Here is a 26,082-nt window from a genome sequence, read left to right as displayed (position 1 = left end):
TTGGAATGATCTTCCTCTCACTGACTCCTTCAAGAAACATCTTAAGACGTCTTTATTTGTTCAGGCTTTTCCCTGATTTTCTGAGACTCCTGTGTTGGTCTTGTGTGTCTTGGCCTTTTAAAGTATATAGTTTTCACTGTGTATTGTTTTTGATTGTTAAAGCATCTTGTGATCCTGGACTAGAAAGGCACTTTATAAATAACCAAAACTTACTTACTTTCAATAATACCCCCCAAAAAAAAAAAAGTTATTTAAAGGTGACTTTAGCAAACCCGCTAAACTTGAAACTTCAATAACATTCAAATGTTCTTTGATGCTGTTGAACATCACTATGTATTTTCTAACATTTCCCTTCCATAGTTTCTATGATGAGGTTTGATTTTAAAAACATCGTGACTCACAAAGTAGACAAGTTGAGTGGGCGTCACCAATGTGACCTTTATGGTGGTTTGTTGGAGGCAGCAGTTGCATTCATTTCCATAATTACAAAAGTAGTAAGATGTAGTTAGAAGCAGCAGTTGCATTCATTTCCATAATTACAAAAGTAGTATGATGACTTTTCACAGTTTTTTTTTGACAAACTCATATGTATTTTCGTTTTTGTTGGACGCAGAACTTCTAAATCAATCTTCTTACATGTCAGACATGTTTTTGCTTCAGGAACATTTTTGGGTTTAACTCCAACCGTTGGTGAAATTAATGAACCAGATTTTTTTTGTAGGAGATTTTCCTCCACATTCTTCTGCACTCCAACTAAATTTTTCGGAGTGAAACTGAACTGGAGTATATTTGGATGTGAGGAGTTTTTGAAAGAATAAACCCGGGCCTGTCAAAGAAAGAATTGCTTGTAGAGCTTAGCACGAACCGACGCTTACCAACAGTGATCATAAATGAGAGTTTTTGAAGGGGAAAAAAAGCGGGAAAAAAAATGAAAGAATCAATATCACACTGGTGTTGGTTCAATACTTAAAAACAGACTTCATGTACAAGAAGAGTTTTAGAAACGGCTCAAAGGTAACAAGATCCCTGTCATGTCGTGGTGATCGTCCCCCGCTGTAGCAAGAGGAGTTTTCTCGCCGCCCCAAAGATCAATGTATCGCTAGTATTTAAACTCACCGCTTGTTTGGCTTTGGACATGTCGTCCATCTGGACGTGCAGATCCTCGATTTCCAGCTCCATGCCTTTACGAGATTTCACCGCCGCCGCACACGTGAACTCGGACTCCTCCAGCTGAGCGGAAGAAAGAGGAAAGTTAGATGGAAGAATTTAAAAATGGTCGTTAACAACCGTGAAAGCACCTTTTCCTCTCTCGTGTCACTTTAATGTATCTTACACATCGATCTTACACACTTGTGTAGATGTTTTGTACGACTTCCTTATTTGAAAAGTTCCAAAAACAGTATCCAGAACATGGACAGAAAAAAAAAAATCTGGTTTCTAAGCTAATAATTGGGGGAAACGGATTTAAAAAAAACTCAAATGTGAACTTTTAAAGTTTATGTTTATATGATCTACAAAGATTCCAGTGTTTAAGATAAGATAAGGGACGGTGATGATAAATGTCACAAATTATCAGAAACTTCCAATAAGACTGATGTTGAAAGAAAGGAGTTGGATTAAGGAGGACGAACGTAGAGATGAATAAAAATAACAATACCAGATTTTCGACGGGATGCGACCTAACACCCCTTTTTTAACATCTAACTAAACTAGTAATTGTGTTGTTTTTTTTTCTTCGAAAAAGAAAATACAACTATTTCCAATTTTTGCATATACTACAGTACGTTTCACAATGCAGGAACAGTTATATGATATATTGCCATACTGCAGGAACAAGGATATATTTGAGTCTGGCGATGACTGAGGACAAGGGGATACAGTCGACTCAAGCAGCTTTTTAAAGCTGATGTTTGGACATATTTTGGTTTTAAAACAAATGAAAGTAGTTAGGACTTAGTCAAGAGTCATGTGGTCTGTAAATTCTGCAAAACCAGAGTCAAGAACTCGACAATAATACAAATATATACTTGTTCCTACAGTATCACATATGTATCGTATAGATATTGCCAGACTCTTAACACAGTTTTGGTCTGTACATTATCTTAGATTTTGATGTTAGAACTTAAAATGTCTAGATATCAGATTTTAAATTAAAATCTTATACTATATTTTTGTTATTATTATTTTATATTATGAGGTTATATTTGTAGCACTATAAAGTACCACAAACCAAAAATATGTCCAAACATCAGCTTTAAAAGCTGCTGGGGATCGACTGTATCCTCTCATCCTCAGTTATCGCTTTTATCTTGCGGGAGGTCATTTATCCTTTTGTTGCATATGATCAAACATTGTGAATATTTGGAAGTTAACTGTAAATAAAAAATAAAAAAAAGTTTTATTTTATTTTAAACACACATAACTAAACTATGGTCAACGATGAAATGTCATCTAAATCTAAAGTTAATACTCCACTATCAGTACAGTATCATAAAAGGAATATTGCGATAAATCGCCGTATTGATTTTTTTTTTTTGGTCACAATTTTCCGATCCGTCTTCTTAAAACCCATGAAGATAAAAGTTCCCGATCGTTGAAAATAATCCTCACTTGATTCTTGAGCAGAGCGATCTCCCTCTTGCTCGGGGCGTTGCTCTTCAGATGGTCCAGCATGATCTGTGCGTCGGCCAGAAGAACTTTAGTCCTCTTCAGGTCCTTCCTCAGCCTTTTCTCCGTTTCCACGTCCTTCTGGCCCACCTGTGGAAGAAAAAAAAACCAAAACATTCCAATCCGGTCCCACTTTTTAATTGACAAATAAGTGAAATCTGTTGGGAAAAAACCTGCAAACGCTAATACAATCGTACGAAGAAATTTGACGGGGTTTATGGACCTGATCCTGCTTGCTCAGCAGTTTGGACTCCAGATCTCGTTTCTCACGCAACACCTTCTGCTTGTCTTCGTACTCCTCCTCCAGCTGCATCTCCATCTGCTTCAGCTGCAACGTACGAAACGCCATTAGCCGAGGTGTTGTCGTACACGGCATCAATCAGGTTCTGATTACTGCCCGCACACGACACGACTTGGAAGAAGAAAACGCCGCTTCAGAAAAGCAGAGCGCGAATTTAAAAAAAAGCTGCTTTTGACCAGTTTTAATTAAGTTGAGGCTTGAATGGCTGGAGTCGAGGAGGGTCCGTGGAGGGGCTTCATTCATGAATAGAAAAAAAGAAGAAGACGTATCTACCTTCTTAGCGCAGGAGCGCCTGATCTCATCCACCTCTTCATCCTTGCTGTCGGTGTCTTTGGCGTGAGTCTGTCGCCGCTTCTCCATCTCCATCTCCAGACGAAGCTTGGCCTGAGAAGATGGAGAGAACACACAAGCCATTGAAGGAGGACGAGAAGAAGAAAAGAGGGTTTTCCAGAGATGAACCAAGAGTGAGATGCATGGACATAATAGAAAATGTTGATCATAGTCAGGTTTTTATATTCGTTTTTGGTAAAACGTTAAATCAGAACATCAGCTTTAAAAAAAACTGTATCCTCTCATCCACAGTCATAGTCATTACGTGTTTTCATTTTTCTTTTTGTTGCGGACGACATAATAACTGCTGCCATTGGTTGCCGGAAGTTTAATTTCACACAAAAATTAACAAACTGTGAATATTTGCAAGTTAACTGTAAATTTAAAAATTCAAAAATTTGATCATAGTCAAGTTTTTATATTTTTGTTGGTGAACGTCTGTTAAAATTTGAATAAAAAAAACTAGGTTTTGTATGCATAAACAAAATATGTCCAAACATCAGCTTTAAAAAAAACTGTATCCTCTCATCCACAGTCATCGCCTGATTTCATTTTTCTTTTTGTTGCGGACGGTAATAACTTCTGCCATTGGTTGCCGGAAGTTTAATTTCACACAAAAATTAACAAACTGTGAATATTTGTAATTTAACTGTAAATTTAAAAATTTAAAAATTTGATCATAGTCCGGTTTTCATATATTTTTTGGTAAAACGTCTGTTAAAATAAAAAACAACTAGGTTTTGAATGCAAAAAACAAAATATGTCCAAACATCAGCTTGAAAAGCAGCTGTATCCTCTCATCCACAGTCATTTTTCCTTTTGTTGCTGACGACATAATAACTGCGGCCATTGGTTGCTGGAAGCTTAATTTCACACAAAAATAAACATTAACCATACATTAAAATATTTATATTATTATTTAATATTTACTGATTAGTCTGATTTAAAATGTATATTCATATATATTAAAATTAAAATGGTAAAATATATATATATCATTTTGTTCCGTCCATCCAGTTTGAATTTAAACTTTAAACTAAAATTAAAAATTCTGGAACTATTTCTCATGTAATATGAAATTAAAAGTCTAAATTAATTTAAAATAAATATATTTTAATTTATGAATTGTATTTAAATTTCTGGGAGGTCAGATTTAAAGTCGTTTTTGTCAAGTGTTTTTGGTAGTTTATAAGACATTGAACCCGTGTTATCTCAGGGTCAAGGTTAACATTTGTTTTGGGGGCAACCGGGTCACCCTGACCCCTGAGACAACACAAGCGTTAAGATCATGCAGTCAAATGAAGTTCCTGTAGGTGGTCGAACGTACACAACGTTATTTCCATAACCGGCCTCCATACCTGCTCCAGCATCTGTATTCTTCCGGCCTGTTCATCCAGTTCTTCCTCCTGATCCTTCCCCTTGGCCTCAAGGTCGCGGATCTGCTTCTTCAGCTTGGCCAGCGAGGCCTCATCCTTGGACTCCTGGGACGTGAGATCCAGCAGTTCCGCCTCCAGCTGCTGCACCTTCACATTGGCGGCACACAGATCACCGTCTTTCTCCTGCGGGGGTGAGAGCGAGCCGAGAGTCAGAAGCCGCCGCCGTCGTGTCGTTAAAAGAGCGATAAGATCCGACATGTCGTTCCCCGAGAGACGAGGACGAGACGTGTTGAAGGTTTTTACCTGTAGCTGCTGGCGGAGGTTAAACATCTCGCCGCTCATTGTGTCTTTTTCACGAGCCAGTCTCTCCTTCTGGACTCTTTCTCTTTGCACCTCAGCCTGAGCCTGAGCCTGTTCCATGTCGTACCTGCAAACACATGCAGAGTTAATACATTAGAATTTTAATTATAATATAATATAAAGTATTATTTAACTTCACTGTTGCTGGTTTTAGCTTCAACGCCATGTGACACACTTGCAAAAACTGTGATTGTCTTTAACCATCATGTTGTCTCAGGGTCAAGGTGACTCAGAGGCTACATAAGGGATACCTCAAACACATTTGTTTTCAGGCATCCCAGCTGCTCAGGGCGGGAGGCAGGGGACACCCTGAACTGTATGCTTTTAGACTGAGAGAAGTAACTGCAGTAAATCAACGCAAGTACGGATAGAGTTGTTTTAATCCGGAAGCAAAACATTATTATTATTATTATTATTTATTTATGACTATTACAATTATTATTACTATTCTTCCCATTGATAATACTATAACTATAAATTGTATTATTATCAGTCTTGTTATTGTTGTTGTTAATGATGCTATTGTTATGATCTGTTATTATTTTATTCGGATATTTTCATTATTGCTGTTATTTTTATTATTGTTGTCGTTACGATTTTATTAAAGTTTTAAGTATTATTATTATTGCTAATGTTACTATTTTTGTCAGAATTGTGACTATTATTGCTGTTATTTTATTGTTTTGTTGCTGTATCCTTATAATTGTTTATGTTATTTTAATTATAGTTGTTATTGTTAATATACTATTATTGTTGTCAGTATTATTATTTTCATGGTTGCTGTTGTTTTAATTATTGTATCTCCAAAAAAATATTATCATGTTGCTTTTATTTGTGTTGTATTTTTTAGAATTATTACTATAGTTGTTGCTGTTATTTTTATTATTATATATTTTAAAATATTATTTATCGTGTTGCTGTTATTTGTGTTATTGTATATTTTAGAATTATTACTATCGTTGTTGCTGTTATTTGTATTATTATATTATTCTTAATTATTACTATCGTTCCTGTGTTATTTGTGTAATTGTGTTTTTTTTAATTATTATTATGATTGTTGCTGTTATTTTTATTATTGTATTTTTTCAATTATTATTTTTATTGTTGTTGCGGTTTTTTGTGTTATTGTATTTTTAGAATTATTATTATCTTTGTTGCTGTTATTTGTATTATCGTTGTTATGGTTATTATAACTATTGACGTAACAATCCCTTGATTCCTTGAATGTTTGTTTGTAACTTAATGTGGATCATTTAATCGAAAGAACATAATTACATCCTTTATTCTAATTAAAACAATCCCTTTTTTTCACATCCTTTAAAAAAACGAGCGACTGCACCGACTGATCCTTCAAACATCAAAGCCTCAAAAAAACAAAAACCCTTCGTAAACCAAAAACTCAAGATGTCTGCATCCATTTCACCCGCGACTGTTCCCCACTTCTCTGAGCCATCCAGTTAGATTGAGGCTGCAATAATGGGCCGAGTGTTTTTCTTCAATCGTCTGGGGAAGAAGCACTTATGCTTCATGAACTTAGCAGCTAAGTGTCTCATGCTGTCAGCTTGTTGTAATTCCCTGCTTTCTTTTTTCTTTTTTCTTTTTGTTTTTTCCCTCTGAAGCGAAGCTGAAAATAATTTCACCCGCCGTGCATCTTCAATTAGCCACAGGGGAGAGATCGCATTCTGCCACAGCGATGGCCTCTCGGAGTGAAGAAGAGAGAAGCCACTCGTTTTCTCACTTAATGCAATTCCTGCGCTCGCTGATATCTCTGTCAGCGTTAAGAATGTTGCCGTTTTTTGGCCGCTGAGAAAAAAGGGCAATATTGACAGAAATAGTTGGTTAAAAAGATCCCCAAAAACAACTCACTTCCTCTGCTTCTTCTCCAGGTCATGGTTGCGGCTCTGAAGGCCCTCCAGGTGCAGCTTGGTGTCCTGCAGCTCCGCCGTCATCTTAGTGCATTTCTTCTTCAGCTGCTGCAAGAATCGCTGGCCGTCCTCTTTATCTGCTTCCAGATCAGCTACCTGGTGAGCGACACGTGTACGAGACACTTTTTAATGATGGCAACACGGACCTGAGACGGAAGCTCAGATTCGAGGAAAAGTTCTGCCTCACGAAAATAATCATCTCAGCTTTAACTCGATGCTTGTCTAACGAGAAACGTCCAAACGGTGTCAGACCCTGAGTCCCGTTTTTTTTGTTGTGTATAAATAATGTCATCATTTGTTTTGAGGCAAGAACTATAATAATGAACAGTTACAAGTACATTTTCCATCTATTCTCGACTTGGTTTATTGAGCAGGAAAATGTCTTAAAGCCAAGACCTGCTTCAATGTATGGAAACAAATGTGTTTGTGGTATCCCTTGTGTTATGTCGGGGTCAAGGTGTGACCCGGAAGGCACAGAATCAAATATGGTCAATGGTATCCTTTGTGTTATCTCTGGGTCAATGTGACCCAAAGGCCCGGAAACAAATGTGTCTGTGGTATCCCTTGCGTTATCTCAGGGTCAATGTAACCCAAAGGCCCGGGAAAAAAATGTGTTTGTGGTATCCCTCGTGTAATGTCAGGGTCAAGGTGTGACCCGGAAGGCACAAAATCAAATATGTTTGTGGTATCCCTTGTGTTATCTCGGGGTCAATGTAACCCAAAGGCCCGGGAAAAAAATGTGTTTGTGGTATCCCTTGTTTTATGTCAGGGTCAAGGTGTGACCCGGAAGGCACAAAAACAAATGTGTCTGTGGTATCCCTTCGTTATCTCAGGATCAATGTAACCCAAAGGCCTGGAAACAAATATGTTTTTGGTATCCCTTGTGTTATGTCAGGGTCAAGGTGTGACCCGGAAGGCACAAAAACAAATGTGTTTGTGGTATCCCTCGTGTTATCTCGGGGTCAATGTGACCCAAAGGCCCGGAAACAAATGTGTCTGTGGTATCCCTTGCGTTATCTCAGGGTCAATGTAACCCAAAGGCCCGGGATAAAAATGTGTTTGTGGTATCCCTCGTGTAATGTCAGGGTCAAGGTGTGACCCGGAAGGCACAAAATCAAATATGTTTGTGGTATCCCTTGTGTTATCTCGGGGTCAATGTAACTCAAAGGCCAAGAAAAAAATTTGTTTGTGGTATCCCTTGTTTTATGTCAGGGTCAAGGTGTGACCCGGAAGGCACAAAAACAAATGTGTCTGTGGTATCCCTTGTGTTATCTCAGGGGTCAATGTAACCCAGAGGCCCAGAAAAAAATGTGTTTGTAGTATCCCTTGTGTTATGTCAGGGTCAAGGTGTGACCCAGAAGGCACAAAAACAAATGTGTTTGTGGTATCCCTCGTGTTATCTCGGGGTCAATGTGACCCAAAGGCCCGGAAACAAATGTGTCTGTGGTATCCCTTGTGTTATCTCAGGGGTCAATGTAACCCAGAGGCCCAGAAAAAAATGTGTTTGTAGTATCCCTTGTGTTATTTCAGGGTCAAGGTGTGACCCAGAAGGCACAAAAACAAATGTGTTTGTGGTTTCTCCCTTGCGTTATCTCTGGGTCAATGTGACCCAAAGGCCCGGAAACAAATGGGTCTGTGGTATCCCTTGCGTTATCTCGGGGTCAATGTAACCCAAAGGCCCGGGAAAAAAATGTGTTTGTGGTATCCCTCGTGTTATGTCAGGGTCAAGGTGTGACCCGGAAGGCACTAAAACAAATGTGTCTGTGGTATCCCTTGTGTTATCTCGGGGTCAATGTGACCCAAAGGCCTGATGATTTTTACTTGTACAAGGAGAGAGTAATACAGAGCATACCTTATTATAGTCTGACGTATATCTATCTTACTTCACCGGTTGCCATCAAACGCACACTTGAATGAGTTGTTGTTGTTTACGACCCGCACTCCAGACCCGCACTTACTCCTTGATTATTACGCACTCCGTGCATATATAGATCTTGGACCTCTATTGTATCATCAGATACTATTGTATCATCAGATACAATAGAGGTATTTGTTTTCCTTACATGACTCGTTCTCTTAATCAGTCTTTTCATACAAAGGCATCAAAGAATACAACAGGCTCCAGACAATCTAAGGAACAAAGCAGATTTTCATGGCTTCTCACAGGCTTTCAAAGACCACCAGTCCTGCTCACACAATAATAGTACCAGACGGGTATTTGTCCATCATTGACATTATTAGAATGCACTGTGTTTTTTGTATGTGTTTTTGCTTTATTTGTATGTTGATGTATTATGTAAACTAAGAAATCTCCACCTTCAAGGGGCTCATTTTCTAAACAAAGTGGGGCATGATTATAGCTGAAGAAGCTGGATGAGTGAAGCCATTGTAACGTCTTAATGGACGCCACACCCGTAACCTCTCGTTCGCTGAGATTCCAGACATTAATAAAGTAATTACTTCAAAACAAGGTCATGATGAGGGACTTGGTGCATCTTGGACAGATGAGTGTTAAGTTAAGATGATTAACGTACTTAAGCTTAAGACTTTCCCGTTATCTGCTCAGAGTGTCCCACACCTCTTGCCCTAAGTAGCTGGGATATGAATTCCGTTTCGGCAATTCTTGTGAAAAGTGACCTCATATTTTCACATAATGTAAGGAAATATTGGAAGGGTCTAGGTGTGACCCGGATCCCGAAAAACAAATGTGTTTGTGTTATCCTCTGTGTTATGTCAGGATAAAGGTGAACCAGAGGCCCAAAAACCAATATGTTTGAGGTATCCCTTGTGTTATGTCAGGGTCTAGGTGTGATCCGGATGCCCAAAAACAAATGTGTTTGTGGTATCCCTTGTGTTATCTCAGGGTCTAGGTGAACCAGAGGCCCAAAAACCAATATGTTTGAGGTATCCCTTGTGTTATGTCAGGGTCTAGGTGTGATCCGGATGCCCAAAAACAAATGTGTTTGTGGTATCCCTTGTGTTATCTCAGGGTCTAGGTGACCCAGAGGCCCAAAACAATTGTGTTGGTGTTATTCCTTGTGTTATCTCAGGGTAAAGGTGACCCGGATGCCCAAAAACAAATGTGTTTGAGGTATCCCTTGTGTTATTTCAGGGTCTAGGTGACTCAGAGGCCCAAAACAATTGTGTTGGTGTTATTCCTTGCGTTATCTCTGGGTTAAGGTGAACAACCTCCACCACTGCATGTGTATTTCTGGGATAACTCAAGGGTTAAAGGTCACAAAGTTAGCAATAATGTACTTGGATAAAAGTATTTAAGTTTTAAAAACCCTGACCCTCACATATACTGACACATTCTGCTGGTTCAAATGATCAAATCTCACTTGAAAAAAAGCGTGAAGACATTTTCTAAAATAAATAAATAAATAAAGATCTTTTTGTCCAGCTCAGGTGTTGAAACCGCAATCAAACGCTCCGTCCATTTGACCCGCCGACGGATTCGCGCACCGTTACGACTCCATCACGGCCGATGGAAGTGGAACTCCAGAGTTGAACCCCGGCTCACCTTTCTCTCAAAGTGCCTCTTGCTCTGCTGCTCGCTCTCCAGCTTCTCCTCAAACTCCTGCTGCAGCTTCTTGGTGGTGAACTCCACTTCTCGAACGACTCGGTTGTACTTTATCCGCCACTCGCCTCCTGCCAAAAAAAAAGAAAAAAAAAGACGTTGATTTCGGGGGGGAAAGAGAGAGACGTACCTCTAACCAGACCCGGCGGGCTACACGTTAGAAGCTCAGAAGCTCAGGTGTGATCGACGTCGAGGATTATGGGATGCATTGTACTCGGGAATATAACGCAATCCCTTTTGAAAAATCATCCATCAAACCTGACCCTGGCGTGGATCAACCAACTTTTGAAAAGAAGTTTCCAACTTCCCGGGGAGGCGAAGGCGACGCTTTCTTTAAAAGCACAATAGTCGTTAGCGAGCGACGTGTCTAAGTGGCACTTCTTCGCTGACCCTAATTCTGGAGCTGTCACAGGGGGCTATCAGGAGCGGGGCCCCGGCAGACGCTCGGCTTCAGGTTCATTTCCATGCCTTATCATTTTGAGACGACGTCCGTTTTTTTTTTTTTCCTTCCTCGCGAGCCAACAGCGGCTCCTCCTTCAGCGAACCTTATTAGCATATATATAGCATAATGACAACCTGCGGGGCCACCGGCTCTGATCCCGACGATTATTTTCTCATTCATCTAAGAATTCTGATATGCTCCGAAATGACTTGTCTGCTCAGGAGTGGGTGGAAGCATATTAAACGGACAATACACCCCCCCCTCCTCCCTAGACCCCCACAGTCTCCACCTGCTGGTTGATACTTGTACGTCTTAATCCCTCACGTAGGAAATCCCAAACTTTGGGGGGTTCGAGAAATAATCGGGATAACATTGTTACGATATGTGGCCGAGGCTTAACGCCATCTCTCCCGCTGAGACCGTCAAACAAAACGCTCTCGCTCCCGCAGCTACAATTAGCCGAAATCGTGCACACGGAGCTCGTATCAGGAAATTAAAGCTTCTGACCCGAGGAGACGCTTCCATTACGGCCCTGAAGTTGCTCCCGGTGACACCAGATTAAATCATTTAGGGGGAAATGTTTGTTAGAGAGGGGCGGGGGGGCGGTCCCCTGGGGGGGCCACGGTTGATCTAATGGCTACAGTGCAGAAAAAAAAAGAGCTAGTAAATGACTAAATATGAACTGTAGACGGGTACCAGATGGGTTCGAGTCATGTGATCTGATAGCGATGCTGTAGAGAAGAGGGCGGGGCCAATGGTGTCCCTAATAGATACTAAATATAGATATAGATAATATAGATAATAATATAGATGATAATAATATGATAATAAGATGATAATAGACGATAATATAGATAATAGTGTGTTTCCCCTCTGGGGATGAATAAAGCTTTTCTATACAGGGAGAGAAAACTGTAATTAAATTGTTTTAAAAATCTGAATTATTAAAAAAACTTACCAAAAAACATTTTTTAAATATTGATTTTGTAAATAGGGGGAAACATGTGGCCCCTTGTCTTTATTTGTGTGGCCCTTGTGATGATCCATGTAGAATAGTTTCTGACAATGTTGGCCAGTGTTTTTATTTTGTATTTATTATTGTATTAACTCTAAACACAACTTATTTATTTATTTTTAAATTTCTCCTTTTGGTGAATATTTCTTCCCCCCACTCAAAATATTTTGGTGAATATCAAGATGATTTTTAGAAACAAAAATAAATACTTTTATTTAAAAAAAAATACGAATTTTTAAGTTTATTTAAAAAAAAAAAATTAGGACATTTTTATAGATATTTAATTGCTGTAGTACATTTAAATTGAAGGTTTTTCTTTGTTTTTTTAAGGATTTTTTCTGCTTTTTTTATATTTTGTCTCCTTGCTTTCTCCCTTTTGACATGACGGCCCCTCACAACAGTCACAGTCTGTCACGTGGCCCCTGAGCTCAAAACAGAAGAACTTTTTTTCCCGAAATATATCAGTTGATGCGTAGAAGAATAAAAAAAATAGTTTATTGAATCTGGGTCAATTATATACTAACACTAATACAATATTATTATTTTGTCGTAATAAAATACTTTATGCGCCATTTTGGATTAATTTATGAATATATTTATTTAAAAAATTAAACTTAAATATTTAACTCGTGGGGCCACATTAGTTACAGTTTAATATCCCCAGATTTGTCGATGCTTTTTATGATCTTTAGAATGCTTTGGGACGTTTTTTAAACACCATTTTGTTTTCTACGATAAACAGACCTGAGTCTGAACGATTTAAAAATATAGACTTGTTTCACGTTTATTCGTAACAATTCATCATGTCAAGGCTTCAATACAAGATGGACGTTACAGACGAGCAGTACGGAGGTATTTGGATGTTTTTAAGTGTCTTTTTGGACGAAGATGAAAACGACTGAGCTCCAGTCGCTACATTAAAATGAACAAACTTTTTTGTCTATAACTCTAAAAAAGAACACATTACTGTGAAAATAATTCCAACCCTTAGTCGACATGAGGGTGAGTAGAATTAGTTTTAATTTTGGTTGAAGTATCACTTAAAGTGTTAATTTACAAGTATAACATGTACTTTGTCAAGAAATACATTTTTTTCTTGTCACCATATTTATCGTCTAAACAAACGATCCTTTAGTTCCATTAAGATCAACACGAGAAGTCAAAGTACCCGAATCTGCTCTTAAAATAAAAAAGAAATAGTGTTGTCAGAATCAACCAAAAATAGTTTCACAATGTAGTTTGCAACTGGAAAAAAAAGGTTATTTACCAAGATTTCTGTACCAGGAAGTAAAACTTTAATGTTTCTTTTAGTTTTTGGAGGCTCGATCGATCCTAATTATCCTTTTGTTTGTAACTCTTTTCTTAACAAATAACTCACCTTCGACATCAGTTTTACTCTCATTGAAAGTCTCTATATAATCGTAGACGTTCCTACTTATCTTATATAAACACTGGCGTCTTTATGGGTCACGAAAGTAAAAATAATAACTTTGATACAAGTTGTTCCAGAAATGGACTTTTTTTTGCGACATGATTGGCATCAAAGGAATCGTGTGGATGAAAGAAATATAAAGATAAATAAACTCCCTTGAGTTATTTGTATTTGTCGATGCTTTTTTTATGATCTTTAGAATGATTGGCGGACACCATTTTGTTTAGATGAACAGACCTGAGTCACCGTCGTCGTCCACGTCTCCGTTGAGCTCCGACGACTTCATGAGTCTCGCTTCCATCACCTCCATTTCCTGCGCCTCCATTTGCTTCTTGGCCGACTCGAACTTCACCTGTACCACGCGCGTACATGTCATTCATGAGGTCGAGAAACACGGAAAGTATATTTTATCAATCGCTTCATATCAACCTGTAGGTCCTTAAAGTCCTTCTCGAGCCGCAGTCGCTCCGACGTCTCGCTCTCCAGCAGCTGGGAAGCAGATTCGCTCGTGCTCCTCTCGTCGGCCAGTTCCACCAACAGCTCCGAGATCTGTTTTTAAAACCATAATTTAAGTTTGTCACTCCTTTGGTCACATTTGGCTTCGACTCCTGAACTAATCGTTCGCGGCTTTTTCTCCCAGCATGCACCAGGGCACGGGGAAAAACCCACCCGGCTCTCCAATCGATCCGTGTTCAGTCTCAGTTCATTTCGCTCCTTCTCCACCTTCTCGAACTTTGATTTTTGATGCTGGATCTCCTCCTGAAGGACGACAGAGTAAATGTTTTGGTTGTTTAAAAGAAATCAATACTGGAGGATAGTAGTTTAAAAATATTGTTGTTGGGCATATGCTATGTTAGATCCGTGTAGGCGTGCAGGGATAATGGAGACACAAATATGTGAAAGATAGTAGGAGGTAGAGGGAAGTGTTCAAAACATTATTGTCACTTTTCCCACAAAAGCAACGTCTTTTTCCATCCCTTTTGTCTGGTGAGAAAAACAGTTTTTTCGTTCGCGAGAAAAGGCATCAAAGGCAGAGAAGAAAAAAAAAAAGTTCCACCTACGTCTTTGTTTCTTATCTGATCCTCGGTGAGCTGGACTTTAATGAGAGGCTGGACCGTGGTAAACAGCTTCCACCAGGGCCAATCCTTCACTCCTCGGTTCTTCTTGATGTTCTTCTGCAGGCATCGGATCGCCAGGTTCTGGATCTACACGCCGAGATAGTGGAGACATTTTTGAATAAAACTTGTTAGTTACAAGACTAACATGTTATTTTTGACTAACTAAGAACATTTGGAGTGCAATGTCATAGCTTTAGATATAAGAACTTGATAGTTCAACCAAAATTCAAACTTCACTCATTTTCTACATGTCGACAAGGGTTGCGAATAATTTTGAGTTATCACATTTATTTATTTCTAGAGTTATAGACAAAAATGTTTGTTCATTTTAATGTAGCAACTGGAGCTCAGTTGTCTTCGTCCAAAAGGACAGTGAAAAACATCCTCTAACCTTTATACCTATAACGTCCATTTTGTATTAAAGCCTGGACATAAGGAATTGTTACGAAAAATCTGAAATATATTTCTTATATTTTAAGTTTAGTTTGTTGCAGAAGTTCCACCACGTAACTACACATTACAAGTGTCAAGATTTGCTCTGATGGCCTAGTGTTTTCCGCTAAAAACGATTTTAAAATAAACATTTGTTTATGTTTTTTCGTAACAATTCTTCATGTCGAGGCTTCAATACAAAATGGATGTTGTAGAAGAGCAGTATGGAGGTATTAAATCTATTTTTGGACGAAGATGAAGACGACTGAGCTCCAGTCACTACATTAAAATGAACAAACATTTTTGTCTATAACTCTAAAAAAAGAACAGATTACTCTGAAAATAATCCCAACCATTAGTCGAAATGAGTTTTAATTTTGGTTGAAGTATCACTTTAAGTGTTAATTAACAAGAATCACATTTAATTTTTCAAGATATAAACTTTTTTTTTTCTTGTCACCATATTTGTCGTCTCAACAAACAATCCTTTAGTTCCATTAAGATCAACACGAGAAGTCGAAGTACCTGAATCTGCTCTTGTCATTTTTCTGTTGAACATATCACTAAAAAAGCTAAAAATAGTGTTGTCAGAATCAACAAAAAATATTTCAACAATGTAGTTTGCAACTGGAAAAATGATTATTTACCAAGATTTCTGTACCAGGAAGTAAAACTTTAATGTTTCTTTTAGTTTTTGGAGGCTCGATCGATCCTAATTATCCTTTTGTTTGTAACTCTTTTCTTAACAAAAACCTTCTCCTTCGACATCATGAGATGTTTTACTCTCAAGTCTATATAATCGTAGACATCTTTCCTTATCTTATATAAAACACTGGCGTCTTTATGGGTCATGAAAGTAAAAATAATGACCGTTTTGTGATACAAGTTGTTCCAGAACTCGACTTTTTTTTGCGACATGAACGGCATCAAAAGAATCGTGAGGATGAAAGAAATATATAGAAACATAAAAACTCCCTTGAGTTATGGTCGGTCGTCTCTTCCTCTCACATGATCAGCTAATGGCAGGAAAAGATGAGTAAGACGATCACCCTTGTTCTGAATCTGCTGTGCGCTTCAGAAAAAAGTGAAAGCGAGACATTACTCTGAGGATTTACGGACTTGTATCAAACAAGGCTCCACGAGCCAAGAGTCGATGCTACATTTTCTACTTACTAAAGCAAACAAGCTATTTGGAAAATGACTTCCATGCAACGCGTTGTGTGTCTCGCCGGTGGATTCTGGCCAAAGCCAATTAAAGAAGCACAAGCAGTTTTGACGATGACCATTAAAGATTCGTTTCACACTGTGAAAGACATTTTAGGACTTGATGTGTAAGAACAACATGTCTGTACTGACACAGCTCAAGTATTGTAGCACAAAAAAAGGCAAAATAAAATCTATAAAAGCAATAAAAACTACTCAAACGTTTACTATTTTGTAAAAGCACTCGCACACAAACGCACACACTAGGGATGTAGTCATACAAACACAATCTTCGATACAATATATTTCGATACACATTTTCTGAAAGGTTTTAGGAGACACTAATTGTTCGACTCTTTTTTTTTTGGTTAAATTAATACAACTGAAACTCAACCGATGTCTTAACATCGTCTTTAAAAGCAGATGGACTCCACCGTATCCTCTCGTCCTCAGTCGTCCCCTGGGGTTTTATTGTTCCTTTAGCTGTGGAGGACGTAATGGCTGCGGGAAGTTTAATCGCAACACCAAAATGAACAAACCCTGTGAACATTTGACTTTTAGACTTTAGACTTTCTTTCATTGTCATTGCAAAGAAGAACACCGCAGTGAAACTGACAACGAAATGTCGTTGCTTGGCAACCGTTAGAAAACACAGCAGAGTGAATGTATATATATATATATATATATAAGTATAAATATAAATATAATTACGTTTTTTTCAAAAGTGCAATATAGTATAAACAGAATAAGTAAATAAATATTAAATATTGCATAGAATTAATGTATATCAAAGTATGTTTATTGTAAAAAAAATATCAAATGATTTAATTTTAAACAGATTTTATTGAAATATAAACCAAAATAGAACAGTGATAACAATTAAATGTATGATTTGTACGAATCAATACAATACATTCAACTTACGCTACGATATATTTTGTAATAATTGGAACGAGTTCAGGGGCCACTGAAAGCCAAAATATACACAAAAATCATCTTCTAAAGCAGCTGGACATCGGCTGTATCCTCTTGTCCTCAGTCACAACGGAATCTTGTGGAATTTCATTGTTTCTTTATCTGATAATTGATACTTAAAAATGTCAAGGTATGTCATTTTAACCAGTTTACTCAAATCAAACGTATAATAAAACTAAGATTAAACAAAAATATGATATAAATACTATGCTGTTTTCAGTGAATATCAATACAGTAAAGAAATTATCCTATATTTATCTGTGTTCTTGTATTTTACACACCTCTAACAGATATATATATATATATATTTATATATATATATATATGTACTATAGACTGAGACACAATGTATTTATCAGATGCTAAAAACAACGTTTCCATTTCAAAAATGATCGAAAAGGAACCTTTTTTTGTGACACGAAGTTGAATAAACCTCCAGACCAGAGACACAATCGGTGCAGTTGTGTAGCGACACACACTTCCACACACACACACACACACACACACCTTTTTACCTCCTGCGACGCAGGCGTCCGTGACCGAGGTGTGGGCACGAATGCTTTGAAAGAAACTCTGTATCCTGTCAAATCCCCCGTGTGACGAAGCATGGGGAAGAAGGTTTAAACAAATGGGTTCAGTATCACGAGGCTTACGCCCGGAAACAAAAACTTCCGAGGCTGAATCTGATGCGATACATTTTGAAAGAGTCAAGAAACACATCCTGTGTCTGCTGAGGCGAAATAAACTTTTGGTTGTTTTTCCCCCCCTTTTAAATGTCAGGGTGCCCTTGTGGAGACAGTTCGAGGAATACAAAAAAAAAGGATGTTTTTTTGTTTGTTATATTTATGCCACACAGGCTTGGCACGGCTTGGTTGCCACGCCAAAGAATATCAATCAACACGACTCGCGACTTTCTGTCACCTTCACACGCAGCAGAAAAACTGCAAGGCGTGTGTCTTCCACAACCACCCCGTGGTATCTGACACGTGAATACTTCAATCAGATCCGACGGATGATAACGGAAGGGCACGTCTGGACGCCGGGATTCTATAAGTTTCTATGGCGAGGGCGTGGACGGAGGGGACGAAAAAACACTTGATATCGACCCCTCGCGCTCGAGCCGCGCCATGTTAGTTAATTGAATCACTTCTAATACATGCAGAATGAAAAAAAATGCCCTTGTAAGCTTCGGTGTCGCACACGGATCCCGCGACGACGAGGAAACTCGTATCATTCATCGTCTCACCTCCCGCTGAACCGACTTCATCGTGTAAAAAAAAAAAAACACATATCCTCAAAACAATAAATCTCATTAACTCCCGCCAATGAGTCATTGATTGAATTAGTCCGTCGCGTTCGGAAAAAAAATGGCGTCCGACTCGTACGATCCGGGAATAATTGATTCTCTCCTGAGGTGACGTTTTTTTTTTTTTTTTTGACTCCGTCTGGATCAATGGAATTAGAATTTGATTTAATAAACTCGTATATTAATGTCCTTTCGCCGCGGTTTTTTGATTGTCTGCGACTGAGTCGAGAGAAATGTTTGGAAATAACTCCTTCGACGTCTTCATTAAATCACGTCGACGGGTCGCAGCTGTCGTCTTGTATTACAGGACAAGTGCGTCCGTGATCGTATTAGCGGCGACAATTAGAGATTATGTCGCGTGAATAACAAACACGTGCTCTCGATGTCGTTTTTGAGTGACGTTTTATTTATTAATACGGATAAAGCTAATGAAACACGAGCATACAGTCCTTTATTGGTTTTTCTTTGCTTTTTTTTTTTAGCAAGATTTAAAGGAAGTCTGAGAAGGAAGTGCTTTTCGCAAATGTTCCTGCAGGCACAGGAAGGCAATCATTCTAAATCTCAGTGGGGGGGGGGGGCACTGCAGGTACATTATTATACTGTATAATTATGAATACATTGAACTCTCGACCCGCTCTCAGAAACACACAAAACGGATTTAAACTTATACCATTTGTCACTGCCAATGGTAGAAGATTATTAGAGATTATTATTGCAGGTTTTTTCTTTGGCTTGTTTGTTTGTTTAATTCAGTGAATAATACAATTTAATATATTTTAATAATAGATGAAGACATTTAACCTAATACCTTAAGACATTTTTTAATACCAAACACAGGAAACAATATCTAAATTACGCATTCAATTTTCCTTTTTTTTAATATAAGTAAAACAATTTCAGTTTGTTTGGTAGGTTAGGACTCTAAACAAAGAGAGGGACAGTTTTGCTCAAAACAAGAAACAAGAGCAGGGTCTTTGTCATAATAGGTTAGACACATAGCGGCACTAACCATAGGAACTATCGAGTAAAAAATAAAATAAAATAAATAACCTTGGCTATTAGGTAAAGCTAGAACTTTGTCCAGGAGCCACAAGATCGAGAAAAAAATTCTTCAGTTAAAGACTATACGTGTGGTTCTTAACAAGGTGTTTCTGGCTCCATCAAGTGTTGTGTAAGTGTAACTGCAATTTCGTAGATTCTCTGTATGTCAATTTTCTGCCTACCAATTTGTTAAAAAATATATATATATATATATATATATGTGTAATTTTCTCAATTTACCTCCCGGGTTACTTGAAAAAGTACTTCATATGAAAACACCATATTGACCCGTTGCTTAAGCAGTTTAGTGGTCACATCGGAACTCAGACCAGTGAATTTTTAAGAAAAATATAATACCTTAAGAGTTCTGCTACATTAGGGGGAGAACAAAGTTAATAAGAACAAAGTTATCGTCCATCACTAGGCTCCTGTAACTAATAAAACAGGCGGAAATGTCACAAAATCATCAGTCGTTAATGCTGTAATTCTACTGAATAGTCATTACTATCAAACTGAAATAGTCTTTAAAAGCTTATGAGAAATCCTTGTGGACTGATGGAACTTCAGAATGTCCCGATAATAGTTGGAAGTCTATGTCTAGTGGAGCCAAAAAAAAAGATCAATAGGCCATTAAACAGAAACTCTCCCCATCGTTGTCCATTAAAGTAGTCGGCAGGAGAGGTTTCTCTGAAAAACAAATGAGTCAAAGTGTCGTATGAGACCTGCTTCCTGATTGGTCAGATCCTCTGACGGACGAGTCTCTCCTTCTTAACCTACGGCAGTATCTGACCGCCATCTTCTTCTCTATAATTGAGTGTTCTATCGTTCTTTGCTATGCTAAATTGACTTCTAGATAACAACCAATGGTAATAACAAATGCTTATCTATTATAAAAAAAAAACAGATTCAAATCAAAAAGAAAATGGATTTGGCGATAATGGACTCTCGGTAATTTTGCTGTTGACTTTTCTCCAACTCTTGCAGCAACGTCCTCTTCGTCAGAGCTGACCTTTCCAGGATAATGAAGTTTAAAAAAACAAACACATTTATATGTATGCGACAAATACATCTGTTTCGCTAACAGGATGTCACGCTGGAGGACAAATATAATTTTGATTCGTCTGCTTTGTTATTAGGCCGACAAAGTCCTTCCCATTAGTTTGTCTATAATGACTGAGCTCAGGAGGACTGGAGGTTCTCGTGCATCACAGGAAGTCACTGGCGAAGTACGGAAGGATAGAAATGTAACCTTTGTCGGATCAGATTCAAGTCGGAACCATTTTAAATAGTTACGTTGGAGAATAATAGAACAATTGTTTATTTTAAAAATATTTAAAAGGAACTCAGTGAGTGCAGACCCTCCAAAAGGGAACGTATTTCCACTTTTAAAATTGTATTACAATCCAAATTTCTGGCAGTATTCATTAATTTTACACCTTTTTTTAGCATTTGAAATATTTGATTACTATCATTTAGAGTCAGGTTTGAATAAGCAGAGTAGAATCGAATCGGGAAATTCCTCGAACGACCCAGTAGAAACCTCGGTCACACACTTAAAACCATCAGGCCGGGACCCTGTAACGCAAACTCGAGCCCCGAGTTTTTTTTATGTCGGCTAGATTCCAGTTCGAGGCGATATCGGGGGTGACTTGTAAAGATGCCAGTGTTTAAGATAAGTATGTAAGTAATGTATATTGGTCACAAAGCTCTTAAACAATAGAACAATACTTTAAAAGGTCGATGCTGTGTCTCGAATCGCACGCTTCTCTAAGTGCACTGCTTTACAGTACACTGAAAAAAACGTGCACTTACTTACTCAGTGCACATATTTCGACAAGGTAGTACTGTCTTAAATCAAACACACTTACTGGAAATGACTCGAAAGCTTTTTCTTCTACTCCGATTGCAACCGGCCGTTTGAACTCTATCGCCAACACTTGACAGCGCTTTTCGTCAATTGAAACAAGTTATTAAGTTGTCTTTCATTGTGTTATTATTGTTGTTTTGTGGTAAAAATTAATGTGTTCTCGAGACATTTACTTCGTTCACTGCCGCCACCATTTTAAAAAGAAAAGCGTTGTATCTTCCGCGAAGTAGCTCTAGACGTAGCTTCCATTTAGCGTCACTAAGATGGCGGCCGTTGAGGGTGGAAAGTGTCCATCGATCCACACTCAATTTTCTGGCCGTTTAAGTGCGCATTGCGCACTACATTTTCACTCAATGTGAACGCACTTGTGTACTCAAAATATGAAGTGTAAGTGCAGAAGTGCGTGATTTGGGAGACACCCCAAGACAACACGGTAGCAAACATAGTCGCCCCAAGATAATTAAGAAAGAGCCTGCACCAATAAGAAGGTCTTAAGATGCTTCTTGAAAGAGTCAGTATATCATCAAACACAGAGAGAGAGGAAGATCGTTCCAAAGCTTAGGAGCAACAGCCTGGAAGGATTTCTCTGACAATTACACAAAGACTTGCGTTAACTGAACGACTAAACGACAAACACAGAGATAGTTGAGATGGATTGAGCCTCCAAAAAAGAAAAGATTGCAATCGGACGCAAACTTCCTGTTAAGAAGTACACTTTTTTTACTTTTTTGACAAGATTTTGACCCCTGGATTGTGAGTCACTTGTCAGTTAAGGTTGTATTATAAGTATTAAACCATAAGCCTGTAAACAAGTGAAAATTATATAAAAACATCTGAGAACTTTTTCCTTTTTTTTCTGTTTGTGCTTTTTCCTTCGTGGTGTTTTTATCCGAAGGTCGGTCCAGGAAAATAATAATAATAATGAATAGCAGCAAAAATCTAATCATCTGTTCCTTGAACCATTTCAACATTTCCTCAAAATTAATTGAACCAAATCGAGCAAAAAACCTTCTTGCTCGACGCTAGAATTACTTCCCGAGATAATTTCATTCCGAGCGAGAACACTTCAGATTCAACGGAACCTCTCGGCCCTCGTCTGCCTTCAGCACATATTTTAGGCAGAAGTAACAACCCTTTTTGGTGACAGTTTTTTTTTTTTTAGCGTGAATTCTCTCCTGGACGCGGAGGATGGCAATGTTTTGATCACATCTACCTTTCGCTTTTTGAAGGCCTGGCGTGACAGGTAGCCTCGACAGGCGGCTTGCAGCAGAATGAGATTACGCTTTGTCTGTTCGTCCCTCTGTTCCTCCAGCTTGGCCAAGGTTCCGGCTCTGAAGAACAACTGCGACAGAAAACAAATGTCATTTTATACAAAAAATAAATAAAACAGGTTCTTTTAGCATCATTTTTTAAATGTTTTTTGGGTTGAATTTACACTTTGTGTGTATAAGAAATGCAGGAACATCCAATTATGCACATTTTCTATTATAGATAGATTATAGATTAGATATATTATATTATAGAAATAAAAAAAAATGATAATAATTCAACCTGAGCGCCTTTAAAAGCCATTGTGTCATTTGCATTGGGCTGTAAACTGATGCGGGATCAGGTCAAAAATCTTTTATATTTATGAACTCACTCGCTCACAAGGTGCTTGTATTTATGAGCGAAAGGCTTTTTTTAACAAAAGCGGATCATGCTCAGTTAAACCAGAGGGAAATGAGATGCAGATGGAAAACCTTTTAGGACGTGGCGACCAAATGAAGGCAGAACTGAGTGGAAAAGTAAAAAGAGCAGCGAAGCAGGAAATCAATATGAAACGGTGTAATCCACAGACAAGTTAGCTTATCTCGGCGAGATAGCACCGATTAAGTTATTTTCTTGTGAGATCAGTCGTGTCTTGTTTTTTGATCTGGGTCAAGAGTGAAGCTGAGGTAAGATGCTAAAACGAGAGCTGATCGCAGAACGACCTCAGCCGTTTATTAAAGTGGCAGGACGAGCGTTTACAGTCCAGCGCTTTGTTTTCCTCCTGTTTGAATGATAAACAAACTAAAACATGTATGTATTTAATTTTTCTCATAGTTTATTTAGGGGTTTATATTTCGATAAAGTGTTTGAAAAAAATAAATATACAATTTGCATACATATAGTCACAACGTTTGTTAATTTCTTTATTGAAATTTTTACCGGCTACAGCTTATGGAACAATTAGATCCCTGTGATGACTGAGGACGAGAGGATACACTCAACTCCAGCAGCTTTTAAAGCTGATGTTTGGACATATTTCGGTTTCAAAACCAATGCAGGAGGTCATGTGGTCTGTAAAGTCTGCATCACCGGAGTCAAGTACTCATATAATATTACTGTATATCCTCTTACTTCAGTATTACAATATATAATATTGTTGCCCCCTGTATATGCCAGATTCTTGCCAATACACACCCTTGCTAAAAAAAAACAGCTTAGTCAGTAGAACTTAGAAGTAAGGAAAACTTGTAGGTTGTCAACTTTTAAATTCAACTCTTACGCGATATTTTGTGTCTTATTATTATATTTGTCAAAACAAATGTACCTAAAGTCGTACTAGACATTGAAAAAACAAAATAAATATTTAATAACATTTTTCCACATTTATATCAATATTAATATTAGAATCTTTATTTCCTTGAATGTATACCAGGGCTGTGTATTGGCAAGAATGTGGTGATAAAATACAGAGATTATGATTCAATATATTACGATAAATTGCAATACTGTAGGAACAACGATATATTTGTAGTATTGTCTGAGTACTTGACTCTTGACACATGACTCTTGTTTTAGTTGGAACTGCTTTCATTGTTTTGAAACCAAAATATGTCCAAACAAAAGCTTTAAAAAGATGCTGGAGTCGACTGTATCCTCTCGTCCTCAGTCCTTTCGTAATGCGTAATGACTGCTGTAATCTAGTGTGCGGAAGTTTAATTGCAACACAAAGGCTGTGAATATTTGCATGTTAATTCTAAATAAATAAATAAAGCTAATTATTTAATTTTGAACACGTGGTTGAACTGCAAACCATAAAAGAAATATGGTAGATGGTAAATAAAATATGATTTAAAGCAAAAAAACAAAGTACTATCAAATATCGATACAGTATCATGAAAGATTAAATTTGCGATATATTGCTGCATCGATATTTAACACATTAACAGTCGGCAATATGATAGTAAGAAACAGCTTTGTTTTGATTTTGAAATAGCCAATAATGGCATGTGTCATTGCGTTAGTAGATTAGACCTAAAGATTACGCAAGAGTGCCATCTAGTGGGCTTTCCTAAACTGTTCCATGATACAATGTCTTGTTTCATTAGGAGATCCCTCGACAACAAACTATTGTCCATCATCACATGATGTCATCCTCTGAACACTGTCATCAGTGAGCAGAGAAGCAGATGGAATGCTCCTCCCATGATGCAACACTAATAGACTCAGGGACTCATTAGTTCCTCGTGCTATTAGGCTGTTTAATCCTGAGTTTGGGGGGGCAGGAGTGGAGTGAAAAGATGATTCTATTCCATGGTAATCTTAATCTGGATCATCAAGTCATTCCAACCATATAATAAAAATACGTTTCTACCTCTTGAAAAGATGTAAAAACATCTATAAACGTGTGTAGGACGGTGACGCCGTCATATTCTCAACAGTTATGTGCATTGATCAAACGCTTTCCCTGCCCTAGTTTGAAGGTCGCTCGCTAAAACAACCCCGTTTCAACTTGAAGTCTCAATCCTATACGATACTGCTTCAAACTATTAATGTGTTGCTTCCAGACATCTGGGCGGTTCCCCCGCGTGGTTCACAGTATTCCTTCCTTTGATTTCCTCGTTGGCAGATTGCCACTTTCAGGTTGATAGGATTAGACTTCGGTGTGCCAAACAGTGTTTACACCGTGATTGCTTTAGCATGGTTCGGGGAGGGGGGGGGGAGAAAAAAAAAAAAGCAAAAAGGATCAATCCGTTCAGGAGAATTTGCTCTAATGACAGGAAAAGAAGAGGGAATTTGCGGTCCACAAAGGGGATGGCAGAGGCATTATTTCCAGGACAGCTAAAAGATTGGACGGAAGTTTGGGCACCTTTCCAGACACAGGAAGGTGTAATCAAAGACAAAAAAAGTCCCTTCGGTCCAAAGTGTTGTTTCAGAAAACAGAGTTTCCCATTGAGATGCTCGGCGGCGACTCACCCGACTCAGGCCCATGTGGTAGCTGCTCTTATCCAAATCCAAGGATTCCAGGAGTTCCTCCACAGCCTTTCGGGAACACAAACACACTTTGTCAGAAACGATAAACACACAAAAAAAAATCCAGTTTTGTTTTTGTCATGCTACAGAAGAATCCCTCGTGGTGAGTTGAGAAAGGTTGGTTGAGATGATTAGTGGAGTCTCCGGCCTGCCAGTGTTTCCACAGTAACTACAACAACAGGGCAACCTTACTTAACCGTTATGTACGCGCAACTATGTTCCTCCGAAGGTCAGGAGTATAATTGCAAAAGGTCGTGGAAAAAAGACGCGTTTAAATGGTGAAACGTGTTTACATGCGACTCACTCGCTGCTCGTCCTTCACGATGTAATTCCTTCCCAGCTTCTTGGTGAGGTGCGGCGCCAGGACGTCGAAGCGCCGCCGGAACTCCGAGAACACCATGTGGTCGGGGTAACCTGTGGATACGTGGTGT

At 38.3% G+C, this 26,082-nt stretch overlaps 1 protein-coding gene across 1 annotated transcript in view; it reads right to left on the bottom strand.

Moving 5' to 3' along the window:
* LOC148066051 (unconventional myosin-XVIIIa-like) overlaps positions 1–26,082 on the bottom strand; it is a 94,881-nt gene that overhangs the window by 27,151 nt on the left and 41,648 nt on the right. The window contains exons 19-33 of the mRNA XM_087806740.1: positions 25,956–26,065; positions 25,595–25,660; positions 22,584–22,712; positions 14,490–14,633; positions 14,098–14,187; positions 13,858–13,977; positions 13,666–13,780; positions 10,483–10,610; positions 6,901–7,055; positions 4,978–5,101; positions 4,657–4,857; positions 3,242–3,352; positions 2,891–2,995; positions 2,611–2,757; positions 1,117–1,230 (exon numbers count right to left, since the gene is read on the bottom strand). Coding sequence (XP_087662866.1) covers positions 1,117–1,230; positions 2,611–2,757; positions 2,891–2,995; positions 3,242–3,352; positions 4,657–4,857; positions 4,978–5,101; positions 6,901–7,055; positions 10,483–10,610; positions 13,666–13,780; positions 13,858–13,977; positions 14,098–14,187; positions 14,490–14,633; positions 22,584–22,712; positions 25,595–25,660; positions 25,956–26,065 — 1,859 coding nt within the window. The remainder of the gene's footprint in view (positions 1–1,116; positions 1,231–2,610; positions 2,758–2,890; positions 2,996–3,241; positions 3,353–4,656; positions 4,858–4,977; positions 5,102–6,900; positions 7,056–10,482; positions 10,611–13,665; positions 13,781–13,857; positions 13,978–14,097; positions 14,188–14,489; positions 14,634–22,583; positions 22,713–25,594; positions 25,661–25,955; positions 26,066–26,082) is intronic.

The sequence above is a fragment of the Callionymus lyra genome, chromosome 14 (assembly GCF_982586985.1).
Source record: "Callionymus lyra chromosome 14, fCalLyr1.hap1.1, whole genome shotgun sequence".
Lineage (NCBI taxonomy): Eukaryota > Metazoa > Chordata > Actinopteri > Syngnathiformes > Callionymidae > Callionymus > Callionymus lyra.
The sequence above is the reverse complement of the archived record's forward strand: the minus strand, read 5'-3'. Positions and strand labels throughout refer to the sequence as shown.